At 59.4% G+C, this 13,128-nt stretch overlaps 2 protein-coding genes across 2 annotated transcripts; both read right to left on the bottom strand.

The window, feature by feature from the left end:
* Positions 1 to 205: 205 nt before the first annotated feature.
* BKCO1_7100018 (aspartyl-trna cytoplasmic) lies at positions 206 to 3,268 on the bottom strand (the record flags this gene model as incomplete). Its single annotated transcript, XM_020278771.1, has 1 exon — positions 206 to 3,268. One exon carries the CDS (start codon positions 3,266 to 3,268, stop codon positions 206 to 208), a length of 3,063 nt encoding a protein of 1,020 aa, XP_020126110.1.
* Positions 3,269 to 5,744: 2,476 nt separating this feature from the next.
* Positions 5,745 to 12,604, bottom strand: BKCO1_7100017 (rho gtpase activator; the record flags this gene model as incomplete). The annotated part of the gene is made up of 10 exons (XM_020278770.1): positions 5,745 to 6,073; positions 6,137 to 6,856; positions 6,916 to 7,043; positions 7,102 to 7,247; positions 7,610 to 8,060; positions 8,945 to 9,336; positions 9,395 to 10,797; positions 10,862 to 11,488; positions 11,547 to 12,249; positions 12,308 to 12,604. 10 exons carry the CDS (start codon positions 12,602 to 12,604, stop codon positions 5,745 to 5,747), a joined length of 5,196 nt encoding a protein of 1,731 aa, XP_020126080.1.
* Between the last annotated feature and the right edge of the window lie 524 nt (positions 12,605 to 13,128).

Raw genomic sequence — 13,128 nt, 5'->3', positions numbered from 1 at the left:
TCACCAAGATGGGAGGACGTCAAGCAGGGTTGATGGATTAAATTAGTTGTGGGAGTAGTAATCTTGAACAGCGTGTCTCATGGAATTGGGGGAATCTACATATCTGGGGAATAAAAGTGAAGAACAAAATGAAAACCGCAACTAAGGGGGAATCTGCCATTGTTCAAAACCCAAAACGACAAAAACCCTCGAGAGAAGTCTCCGCCTACTCGTCGTCCTCGAAGAAGGTCAGAATAGCCTTGACGGCCATGGGTCCCAGGCCGTGAGGAGGATAGCACACGTAAACAGGATCCTCCTGCGCGCCCAGCTTCTCACGGAACTCGCTCTTGTTGGTGAGCTTGAGCTCCGTGGCAATGGCGTGGTACGCCTTGCTCAACACCTTGACCCGCGGCTTCTTCATGTTGTGGCCAGGCGTGAACTTGGAGCTGGCACCGCCGCCGAACGTAACGTTGGTCTCGCCATTATCCGCAAGCTTCTTGAGCGAGTACGTGACAATGTGCTCGATCGTGCCCGACGTCGCGCCAGGGAAGTCGAGCGAGTACTTGACCTGCCAGCCGTGATCGGGCGACAGCTGGGCCAGAGCGACGAACGCCGAGATGGTGCCCTCCTTGTCCTGAGAGTAAAAGTACCAGCGGTGCTCCTCGTCCTGCCACGGGTGGATGTCCGTCAAGTGGACCTGCTTGCCCTTGCGGTTGTTCAACCAATCCTTCACACGCGCGTCAATCTTCTCGCGCACATCCTGCGGCGGCGGCGAGCCAATCGGGAAGTCGAAAATCTTGATTCCCTCCTTCTCCGCATGCCTGATCTTGCGCTGCAAGTCGTTGTCGTGCGCAGCCGGGTTGTTGGAGGGGTCGAGGCGCTGCTCCGCGGCGACCGAGAATGTGCGCCAGTTGAACCGAGTGGCCAGCACTTCCTCAACATCATGGCCGACCAGCAGCCACAGAGGCTTGAGGTTGCGCTCCTTCTTGATCCATCTGAGGTACCCAGAGATGGTCTTGACGTACTGCGACTGGTGGCACAGCGGGTCGCCCACCGTGATGGCGTAGTCGCCCTGCGGCACGTAGCCGACGGCAGCACCAGTGAACTCGTCACGCCAGATCTGCGTACGAGGCTCCAGCCAGGATGTGTTGGAAGCGTCACCGTAGTTGGCGATGAGCTTCTCGATGGGTTGGAAATCGACCGAGGCTGTGACGCGGTCCTGGCCCTCCCACGGCGGGTGAAGCGTGCTGAATTCGGGGTGGCGCAGCTGCTTGATCACCGGCTTCGCAGGCAAACTCCTGGGGTCCCTGGGGTACATGGAAGCGTGTCTGATGTCGCCGAGGTTGAGGAAAAGCATGAGCATGCGCTCCAAGCCGATGCCACCACCTCCATGAGGAGGAGCGCCCCACTCGAACCCTTGCACGTACTCCTCGAGCACCTTGGGATCCATCTTCAACTTCTCCATGTTCTTGGTAAGCATGTCCGCGTCGTGGATACGCTGTCCACCGGACAAGATCTCCTGACCGCGGAGGAAGATGTCGAACGAGTTTGTGACGTCCGAGTTGTGGGGGTCGGCCATGGCATAGAAGGGACGGGCAGAAACCGGGAACTTGTCGATGATGTAGTAGTCGGTGTTGAACTTCTGCTTGATGACCCTGCCAAGCTGGATCTCATCCCTCGTGCCAAGATCCTCGTTTTCAGGCAGAGGGTTGCCCTCGTCATCTCTCCATCCCGAGTCGTTCAGGAGACGGATGGCCTCGGCAAACGAAAGCGTGAGGGTCTGGTCCAGCCAGACGAGGTCTTCGTGTGGGAACTGGCGCTTGACCACGTCGAGCTCATGTCTGTACTTCTCGTAGATGCCCTTGAACATGAACTTGAAGGTGTTGTCCAGCATGCGCAGGACCTCGTGGTAGTGCTCGTCGATGGCCATTTCGAGATCGAGACCGGTGTACTCGGTCAAGTGTCTGTGGGTGTTGCTGTTCTCGGCACGGAAGACGGCACCGATCTCGTAGACCCTGCCAAAGTCGGCAGAGATACACATCTGCTTGGCCAGCTGCGGGCTCTGAGCTAAGAATGCGGGACGACCAAAGTAGTCAAGTTTGAACACGCTAGCGCCAGATTCGGTAGCACCCCCCTGAAGCTTGGGGGTGTGAATTTCAACAAAACCCTGGGTATCAAGATAAGTGCGGAAACAGTTGCAAAGACCAGACTGAATGCGGAAGATTGCCTGCGAAGTGGTGGACCGCAGGTCGATGATGCGGTTGGAAAGACGAGTGCGATCAGAGATGCGGACTCTGGTATCGCCCTCCTGCTCCGTCTCGGCCTTGGAGACCTCGGCCTCGGCGACGCTGAAGGGAAGCGGGGTTGTGACTTTCGATTCGACGTGCAGCTCGTGCACCGAAATCTCAATGTCATGGATGGACGCGCCCGTGATCTCCCCCTCCTTGGCCTTGGGAGGTTGAATGATGCCCTTGACGAGAACGATGGATTCGATATCAAGGTGTTCGGCCCAGTAGACGAAGTGGGGGGTGATGGAGCCGTGCTCGTGAAGCACGCCTTGGACGGTGGTGGTCTGCTGGCGAAGGACGAAGAAGACAAGGTGGGCGCTCATCTTGCGGATGTGGTGGATGCGTGCGCGGAAGACAACCTCCTTGCCCGCGTCGCTGGCGGACAAGGTGCGGATGTCGCAGCGGTCTTCGTGCTTCCACTCGCCGGCATAGTTGTTGACGGGCAGGTCACCATACTTGGCCCTTTGCTCGGGAGTCTCCTCGTTCCTGGCGCGCTCCTCCATCTCATGGCGCTTTTGCAGCTGAGCCTTCCGCTTCTCCTCGACTTGGCGCTTGTGCTCTTCCCATTCGGCCTGCTTCTCCTGCTTCTTGAGCTGGGCCTTGCTCATCGGCTCGCCGTCGCGGTTGAGCGGAATGTCAGTAGAGTCGGAGTCGGAGTCATGTCCCAGGTGCAGCTTCTCGCGCAGGGCGCGGACGGGGCTGTGCGAAGCCTTCTCGGTGAAGGTGGTGCTGGTGCGGTGGTTGGACCGGTCAAAGGTGCCGCTGGAACGGCCGGCGACGTCTTTCCGGTCAAAGGTGCCGCTGCTGCGACTGAAGATGCCCGAGGAGCGCGGCGAGGACTTGGGCGAGTTCTTCATGATGGGCGACGAGAGGCCGGCCGGAGACGGGGCGACGGGCGAGTTGGTGCCATTGGGCTTGGGGCTCTTGGTCGACAAGTCCGAGTCGGAGGACTGGCCGGCGGTCTTGAGCTTGTTGAGCGCCTTTTTCAGGGCGGCGGGCATGGCGACGGTGCGGGAACTATCAGGCGCAGAGCGTGTGTTCGGCGGGCGCGGACAGCGGCGGAGAGGTGGATTGTCGCAGGGTGCGGGGGGTAGAGGCTCACAGACGTCTTAGACGAGACAATGCCTGCGGCGAAAAGTTTAGGTGAGGAGCAAAATGATGGCTTGGGCAGCGGCGGCGCGGTGGGATTTGAATGCGCGCTGGGGCTGGGTAGTCGGCCGCGCCATGGAACCCACGTCATGCGGCGCGCGGGAAGCTTGGAGCACGGCTCCGTCATCACCGCTCGGCGAAGCTTCTCACGGCCTTGCTCCTGCTTGCAGCGAATGACAAAGCCGCGTCGCCGCGTCGCCGCGTCGCCGCGTCGCCCCGTCCCTGCCAATGCTGCCCGCCGCCAGCCGCTGCCCGCACTGGCTGCTGACCGCGCAGACAAAGACGCCGCCGCGACTGCTGCACAGGCTGGAGAGAGCGTGAGGCAGCGCGCCGCGTCCGGCACATCCGGGCTGCCTATCACGGCGGCTGCTCAGTCATTCCGGCGACCCTAAGTCAGCCAGCCGCCGCCGTTCGAGACCCGGGCGAGCCTCTGCATGTACGCACATCTCGTCATCGGGCCCTCGGGCGGAAGCGCCAGCGCCCCGAAGTCCGTCGCCCACGGACGAGTTCAACAGATGTGCACCCTGCGCCCGAACCACATGCCCCCGGCTGCTGTCACGAGGCGCAAATAACCCTTCCTCAAACTTCCGGCCTGCCGCGGCGGCCCCTTGCGGCCGGCTGTCGGCGACGGCAGCGCCCGCTGCCTGCTGTCGCGCGCGAGCACAGCTTCCGAGCCTCCGATTGCGATCGATGATGGCCGCCGTGATCCACCATCAATCACCACCGCTCTCGCCGCCTGCACCGTGGCCCCGCCGGCTTATTACCGTGGCGCGGAGCCCGGTGCGCCTCTAGCCCGTCTTCTCCATGGCAATACACAAGCAAAAACGAGATCTCTGATGTATCGAGCTTTCCTGCCCTGGTCCTTGCCCCCGTTGCCCGCATTGTGGCAATCCCGCATGCACTTCTTCCCGCTTTCCCACTCAACCACCGCCACACCTCCTGCGCCAACAGCCCAAACGTGAAATCCACCCCCATCCGTGACGAATCAGTCCTCCTCCTCGGCGCTTGCAGGAAACAGAAACCAGCTTTCCCTGCCTTGCATTATGACGGCAGCCGCCCGTCACAAAGAAGATCTACGCTCATTTCGCTCGAGAACCTGCAATCCCATCACCTTGGCCCGCGCCTGGTCTGGATTCTGGATTCGGGGATCTTCATCAATCTGCTGCGCGACAAAAACGCAAGCTCCCCTCCTTTGTGGCTGATGCGTGGTGTGGCCCCCCGGCCCCCCCGGCCCCCCTTGCGCAAGAGTGACATCACACTATTCTTTGATCGGGCCTGGATCTATCTCACCCTAACCTCTCACCAGACGCAATATTGAAGCGCACCCCACCCAACCAATCGCCAGCTTTTCCGCGTGCTGTGGCATGGCAATTGCGGTCCCCACTCCCCGATGCCCGATGCTTAATTCGACCCTTTGTGGAGAACAATCCAAGAGAGCTAGAGAGAGAGGAAAAAAAAAAAAACAAGGATTCTTGCTACCATCGACTTTTCCAAACTGCATGGTGCTAACCGCTGGTGCCTCCGTCAACCTGTTTCCCTCTTTTAGTGGGCAGTGCTATACTTGTCGTCCTTTTCATCCCCGCCGCCCAATTCGTGACCCATCCTCCGTAGTCCCCCGTTCCGAGGCTCCCCTCCCCCCTTCTGGACCGCTCCACGAGTGTGTCACATGTGCAATAATGCCAAATAATTAATAGGAGAAATAGAGAGAAAGAGAGTAGTCGCTCGCAATCTGTTCGTGAAAGGGGGGTTGTCTACCAACGTCAGGACCATTCCCCCGTCAAAACGCCCTCCCCCATCTCCCCAGCTACAGCCCGGACCAGACCGTGCGAGACACCTACCACCTAGTCCACAGTATAGCACCAACCACTCTTTCTGTGGCGGAAATGCTAATGCCAGTTCTAACGGCAGTGGGGTTCGGTGCTCGTTCCGGTAAATACGATGGCTTTCTATAAGCCCTATCAACTTCGCGTTGGCGTTACACGATTCAAGAGAGAAGACACCTTGTAAGCCACTGCGTGATAAAAAAAACCACCCCATATATGATATTTCTGGATATCCTGAACTGAAAAGAGTGAACGAGTAGGGTATATATATCGAACTTTTGCACATGCGCATCCTCCCAGCAAATAGGACCAAAACAACAAAAGAAAAAAAAAAGGACCGCTCCAGGCAAGTGACCAATAAACGCCCAATCCTGCACAGAAATGCACTCGCGGCTCCTTCGCGCACGCGATACCAAAGCACAACCCCACACCCGTACCATCACCATCGACTCCTTTCCAAGTCTCCTCCCTCCCCCCCCTTTTTTTTTTCGGTTGGTTGATGCCCCTAGGAGCTTCTTCGGCTGCTTCCCTCACTTCCACTAGTGGTAAACGTCGGTGCCCAGCTAGTTCGTCTGCCGGGACCAGCTATGCCACCAACACCAGGTTGGTCAATGATGCTGGTCCTCCTGCCACCGCCCGCGCGGTAGGCTTCTTCGCCCAGATCTCCCACGATGCTGGTTTGGCGGGTGCGCGTGTGGAGGCGCACGTCCTCGTCGCCAAACGCCCCGAACCCTCCCCACCCGTCGAACTCGGTCGAGAAACGCACCGCCGCCTTCAAGAAGAAGCGCTTGTCGTCAGGCCAAGTCTTCGCTGCGTCTTGCATGGCGCGGATCGCTGTTTCGAATTTTCGTCAGCTGAAAAGAACACTCCCAAAAGGCACGCGATCTCAAACCATACCTTTGACGTAGTTTCCGTCCAAGCAGAAGCGTCCCTTCAGCGCGCAGCTCTGCACATCGCTCCAGCCTCTGCCCTCTTCCAGGTCTTCGTTATCGAACGCCACAACGTCAACCTTGGGGCGCAATTGCGCAATGTACGTGGAGAGCACGAACAGCCACCATTGCCTCACCAGCGGAACGTGGAACTTTGTTGGAATCAACGGGAGCAGCACCCGCACGGCGTGGCTCGCCGTCACCAGCTGCGTGGCATAAAAGTCGTACCGTCTCTTTCTGTCACCGCTGCTCTTCGCCATGAGCAACGCAACCACCAGCTTCTGCGCTTCGAGGAACTGCTCCGTAAAAGTGATCCTCTCGCGTGGGCTGGTCGGGCTTGTGGTGCCAGTGGGGCTCGAGCTGCCGCTGCTGCTGCTACTGTTGTAACCATAAATCTGCCAGTTGTTCCAGTGTTCCAGCACAGCCTCTTCCTTTAAATCGAACAAGGTCTCCACGTTCGCACCACCGGGGCTGTCGAATATACCGTCGAAGCGCTTGTCCGCCGCGACGCGCTTCAGAATCTCCGCGAGGGACGTCGTCGGGTTGGTCGGAGCGCGGGTGTACTTGGCGTCGTCGAGGTAGCGGTGCATGAAGTTGTAGTAGCAGGTGCTGAATGCGAGCGCCTCGATCGCGAGCGTGCGGGATTTCAGTTCGAAAGCGTACCCGAGGTGAATGAGCGGATGGCCGACTATACAGCAGAACACGTCAGCGCAAGCCCGAATTCAACAAAAACTTTGGCAATCTCACATCCAGCGATCATGTTGTTGATCAGCGGTTGTTCGCCGGCAAAAAGATAGTCGTCCAGCATCTTCTTCCAGTCATAGCTGTACTGCACCAACTGATCCTCGAAAAAGTCGACGAAGGCGCGTTGATACCTGTTCCCAAGTCAGCCGCTAGTCCGAAGCCTGTCGTATGCCCTGTGATTATACGCACTCTCTCTTGCCGAGAAAGTCGCGCCAGTCGTGCTTCGCGATTTCGCATGGCGCATCTTGCCAAGGCTCGAGCTGCTCAGCTTCCCTATCGTAGATCTCGTTCATGTGGTCGGCCGTTGCGCCGAGGACGTAGGCAGCACCTAGTATCTGCAGCCGAAGGTCAGTTCTGTGTTCCAGAAGCTCCAAACACCCGGCTACCCCGGTACAATTGCGCAAAAGCTGACTCGAAACTTCGCTGAAGCTTTGACGTTTGACGTAGCTTAGCTTTTGCACCATGGAAGTAGCTGGCTGGCCCAGACCGCATGCTCACCGCTTCTTGGTGCAGGGAAGCTGAGCACACGACTCGCAGGTGACAACGAACAACGAAGACAACAACAACAACGACAACAATGGGGGCGGAGTAACATGACCAGGCGAGCGGGGTAGCGCGGGGTAAAAAAAAAAAAAAAAGGAAGGCCAGTGTGGAATGAGGTCTGTCGAGCAAGGCGAAGAGAAGAATGTGCACATACGTGAGCAGTGTTGTTCCGACACCTTCCGTCCTTGTACACAATGCTGTGGTTGGCGTGGTTTGCGCGCAGCAGGTGCTTCAGCGTGCGCGGCCGCTTCTCCGCGGCGGTCTCGACATCGTGGATTTCGACGGACGGGAGCTCGACGCGGGGGCCTTTGGAACCGAGGCCGAAGCTGGGTAGGCGAATTGAGGGGAGGGTGAACATGGACGACATGCTGAGGTGTGCGAAGGCTTGCGCTGCGGCGACTGCGGCGACTGCGGCGACTGCGGCGACTGCGGCGACTGCGGCGCCTGCGGATTGTTGGGCCTGGGTGGCGGAGCGGCGAAAAGCGGAGGAAGGACCGGAGGACTGGTGAAGGATGGGATCGTGAAGTCGTGACGCAGAGAGCTTCTTAAGAGCGGGCAGCAGGAAAGGGGCGGCAGTGCTACTAGGAGGGCGGGAGCTATGAGACCTGATACAAAAAAAAATTAAGGTTGAAGGGTGCGCGCGCGTTCTTGTTGATAGGGCTCCAACGTCTGCGTCAGTCGGTGAGCCGAGAACGCAGGCCGGCCACGTCTTCGGCGGCGGGCGGCGCGGCTGGGCGGCGGCGGTGGAAAGACGCGCAGGTGGGTTGGGCCAGCACAGCATCGCTTCCCAACGGCGTTCCCGCGCACGCGGCCCCCGCTGCCTTTCCGACGATTAGGCGGGCTTAACCACCGCCAAGGCGTCAGGCCGCGACCAGGGGCTCGTGGAGACGTCTCGCCCAAGCTCCCTCATTTGCTCGGTGATCATGATATCACGCACCACGGGTATTATGCCTCAGCACGCCTCTTCTCTCCCATTCCCAGAAAGAAAAGACAAAACCTGCCCTTGCCGACCTCCGGGCCAAAATAACCTTAGACTACAAAATCGCCCCGAGCCCCGCAGCTCGGCGGCTACTACTGCCTGCCTCGAAACCATCCAGACCACGGCCTCGGGGTTGGGGGCAAGACGAATAAAAAGAGAAAAGAAGAGAATCCCGCACTCCTGCTGCTCCAACAAAATCGCTCGCTGCTCTTGTGCCCAAGCTTTCCTAAAACAAAGGCCCCACCGGGCCTGTGCAGATCAAATCGCAAATCTGCCGTCCTCCTATGCGGCCGCCTCGACATGTGATCCAACCCTCCCCCCTCCATTATCAACTTTTCTCCCGGTGTGATGTGCGCACAGGTCCCTGCAAGAAAACGCCTCCTCGCACCTTCCCAAGATGCTGACCTGCAGTGGAATTTGAAAAACGAAACATGAAGCGAATACATGAGAAAGGTGCCCAAGACTCCAAGCCGCATGCGTGAACAAAGCCTTCAGATCTCGAGCGCCTACCCGGCGCCGGTAACTCCCACCCCAGGCCCCCGGTACTGTGATGACCGGTTTTCCCTATATCTGCTGGGCGATCCGCGGTCGCTGTGCGAGTCCGACGACGCGTTCCCGTATGGTGGCTGCGGCGGTCCCAGCTCTCCGTTGTCTCTTCGCCCTCCAACGTGCCGCACCGAGCTCTCTGCCTGGTACGATGCCGGATCAGATTCGATGCGTGCGACCACCGGCGCAGACGACCGGCTGCCCGAGTTGCGGTTTACCTGCTGCGGCCCCGGCACCGTGGCCTGCGGGGTCTTGCCGAGCTCGCCCACGCGCTTCAGGATTTCTTTGGTCGTGAGTTCGGCGTTGAGGTCGAACATGGACGAATCCGCCAGGATCGATTGGAGATCCTCCGGGACCTGTTGATGTCAGCTTCAACCCAGGAAGAAACGAGGGGATCCCCATCGCGTCACTTACCTCGCACATGGACTCGTTGCACTGGATGAGGGAGTGTACCGCCTCAATTGCGAGGAAACTAGAGTCCATATCCGGGCTCTTCATGCTGGAGTACAAGATGTTGGGGGCAATGACCGTTGCCAAGTTGTGGATGTCCATTTTACTACCGGTATCCTCATCCACAGTGGAAAAGGACGATACCCAGTTGAGGAATGTGAACAGCACCTCCATTGTGTCACGATGGACCTTGGGCATAAGGCAGCACGTGAGATGTAACACACGTCTTCGCTTGTCCTCATCTTGAATCTTTGCTCCGGTAATGAATAGCCGGTGCAGCTTGAAGGTCATTACGGGGTCGGGCAGCTCACGAAGGAATTTCTTCAGCAGTGCTGCAACTTGCACGGGGCTCTCACGTGTCAGGTCGACGGCATCTCCGCCCTTTGCGTCGATCTCCTCCGTCAGTTCTCGCAGACGCTTGATGTTTCCGTTTTTCCGGAAGACACCCTCCACCGACATGTCCATGGTACGCATGGCAGACACTGCATCCTGAACCAGGGCGGGGACCTTGAGCGTTCCGGGGCCTACGCAATCGGTGGATTCGGCGCCGTCTTTTTCCACGACGTATTCCAAACTCTTGCCGAAGACGCCCTTCCTCTTCCCGCCCTTTGGCTTCTCGTTGCCCTTGAACGCCTTGCCAAACTTGCCCCAGAACGTCGGACGCTTCTGGTTCTCGATGAGTTCCAGAAGCTCCTCCTGGTTGAAGTGACCCTCCAGCAACGGTTCCATCGAAAGCACAGCGACGTGGCGGACGATGAAGTACTCCAGAGCCGTGAGCTCCGAGAAATACTTCTTGCCGTACTGACCCTCTCCAGCCGCAGCCTTTTCCAGCTCTTGCGCCCCTGATACATCTCTCCTGTGACCGTTAACCAACTTTGGTCTTGGTTCTTGTCCAACGAGGTGGTCGCGTGCATACTTGGCCGCATTTGGTCTTTGGTCTTTCGCCTGCTCGGCGGCGACGATGCGGGGAATGTCGTCCAGGGCAATGCCTCCATTGGTGCCGAAAGTCAAGGGTCCGGTCTCGTTGTAGTCGCGTCCCTGCTCGATCGTCATGTTAGGGCCGCTGCCTCCCTGAGCGTCACTGGCAGAGCCGGGACGGATGCCTTCCGGACCATCCATGACCCGTGAAGTCCTCGCACGTTTCATGGTCTGAGACAGATGCTTGTCGAGTCGCGTGGAACGCAATCTTCTGATGTCGCCGAGGGTCTGTTCGTAGGACGAGGGCGTGGCCCTTTCGTTGTTGTGGCCAGTGTAGGACTTTGATCTGGTATCCGACCTGAGCAGCGGCGGTTCTGCTGCTTGCTCGGAGCCCGCAGGGGAGACACGGTGGCCGGAATTGGAATCATAGTCCATCAAGTTGGGGTCGTCTGGGGGTTTCGTAAAATCAGTCCATAAGTTATTTCTTCCTTCTTCGCCGCGACTGGAGCTTACCTGAGGTGTGAGGAAGCGCGCCGCTCGTGCGAAGAGTTGCCAGAAGACGCGCGTGTGCAACCCTAAGAAGGTGGACGTATTGCCGTAGCCTCGTCACTTGCACAAAGCCGGCTTCGGCGTCTGAGACACTTGCCGCATCGTTGGCGCACAGCAACTTCTCGCTCGTCCGGCTCCATCGGGCCTCGTGATGGTCTCGAAGCTCTTTGTCGCAGGTTTGGCACTTCATGCAAGCGACATGGAAGACCCTATTGCTAGCCATGTAGCATTTGTCTTCGACAGGCTTGTCACAAACCGGACAGGTGTCCGCCGTTCGTTGAACAAGGGCCACAGAGTCGCTCCCGGCATCGGTGCCGTCGTCTTGCTCAAGCTTCGGTTCGAGGGAGTTGATCTGGTCCATGAACCCACTGAGCCCTGACGCGCTGCCGGTCTCCCGCTCGAGCTTCAGCGCACCCTGCAGGCAGATGCGGATCAAGAGCTTGAGGTAGTGTGCGAGGCCAGTGACCAGCGAGAGCAATTCCTGCGTGACGCCCAATCGTCGTACTCCTGTATCTTGTGATTGGGCAAGCAGCTGGAAGAAGGCCACGACTTTCTTACACAGCAGCTTCGCCTCGCGGGAGTAAGACAGGCCTAGATCCACAGGTGTTAGACAGTGCACGCTCGGTCTAGGCTTTTGAGGGCGGTTTACCTTTTGGCGTCTGTTCGACCAGGACTTTGTCGAGCTCGTCGGCACCGTCGAACAGAAGATCGATGTGGACAATGAATCTCCGGGCAGCCAGAACCCCGTCGAAATATGCGCCGTTGCTGACGTGAAGCAGCATGTCGGAGATGCAAGTGGCGGAGCGCTCCTCAAAGGCCGACAGCGTCTTCCAGATCCAGTTGACACGCTCCTCAATCTTCTCTTCCTCCATCCTGACGTCTTTCCTCAGCTCATTAGTGTCTTCTTCTCCCGCCATCGCCTTCTCAACAACCGGCTGGCCGGTCGTATGGAGGCGCACATTCCAGAATTTGTGAATCATGTAGCACTCCGGATGCCAATGTTGGTTCTGGCCATTTCTGAAAATCTCGACGAACTGCTTCAGGATGGCCGTCTGACAGCCGTTACACCGCTGGGCAAATTTTGTGGAATAATGGAAATGGCAGTATACGCTGCCATCGTGCTCGTAGTAGCTGTCCTGAGCACCGAACACGGTGGGGCAGACGGAGCAGGTGAAATGCTCGATGTGGTATTTACGGTCGAGGGCGGTTATGTACGAGCCGCGCAGCGCGCCGCCGCAGGAGAAGCAGAGGAGGTCGAGACGGCGGAAGTAGTCCGTCTCGCAGAGCGGGTATTGATTGGGCCCCTGCTCGGGCACGGGGAAGAACTTGGAGGCTACAATCTTGTCGCAATCCTGCAGCACGTTATGTCAGCTCTCCGGCGCAACAGACAAGGGCAGGGCGAAAACCGACATGGCAGGTGAAGCACTCGAGGTGGTACGTGTCGCCCAATGCTCGGACGAACTGGCCCGTCAGGTGTCCGCTGCACTTCCCGCAGACCCTCGAGCCGCTGGGCCTCCGGGAGCCGTTGCGCGAGCGCTCGCGCGACGGGCGCGACGAGTCACCACCGTTCTCCAGGCGTCGGGAGCGCTCACGCTCGTCCGGACCCAGCTGGGCGTGGGTGCTGCCCGTGTCGCCGGGGCCGAGCATGCCGTCGTCGGGCGGGCTGAGCCCGTCCCTAGACGGCGGGCCCTCTGAAGGTGTAGCCATGGTCGGATCCCCAAGACCTCAAGTTGTGCGGCGACCGGAGGGGCGCGAGGGCGGGCGGGCGAGCGGGGGAGAACACGGGGGGCGCGGACGGTCGCGAGGGCGCTCTCAGGGCGGAGTGTTCCTGGGCGGGCTCGCACTCGGGGGTTGGGTCGAGCAGGCGTGGCGGGCACGGCGCGGGCGCGGCGCTCTGGGGCGCTCTGAGCGGGCGCTATTGCGGATGCTGGGCGGAGCTGGGGTGTGCTTGAGTCGGGGGCAGCGCGGGGGGGCTGGTGGTGGTGATGTGGGCTGCTCAGCTCGCCGTCCACAGCATGCGGCGAGAAGCCTGGGGTTTAGGCGCGGTGGTGTCGGCAGCGGGTGCGCGATCCCTGCAGGGGAAAGGGAAGCGGACGAGAGGCTGAAACGCAACTTGGGTGTGGCAGCGCGACGAGACGCTCGCCGCCATGCAACAGCGGCGCGGTAGGGCCCTCGCTCTCTCGGTCGACGAGGGCACGGCTGGTCGCGGACGAGAGGGGGGGCGGGCGGCG

This window comes from Diplodia corticola (genome assembly GCF_001883845.1).
Source record: "Diplodia corticola strain CBS 112549 chromosome Unknown scaffold71, whole genome shotgun sequence".
Classification (NCBI taxonomy): domain Eukaryota; kingdom Fungi; phylum Ascomycota; class Dothideomycetes; order Botryosphaeriales; family Botryosphaeriaceae; genus Diplodia; species Diplodia corticola.
This window is presented reverse-complemented; position numbering and strand designations above follow the sequence as displayed.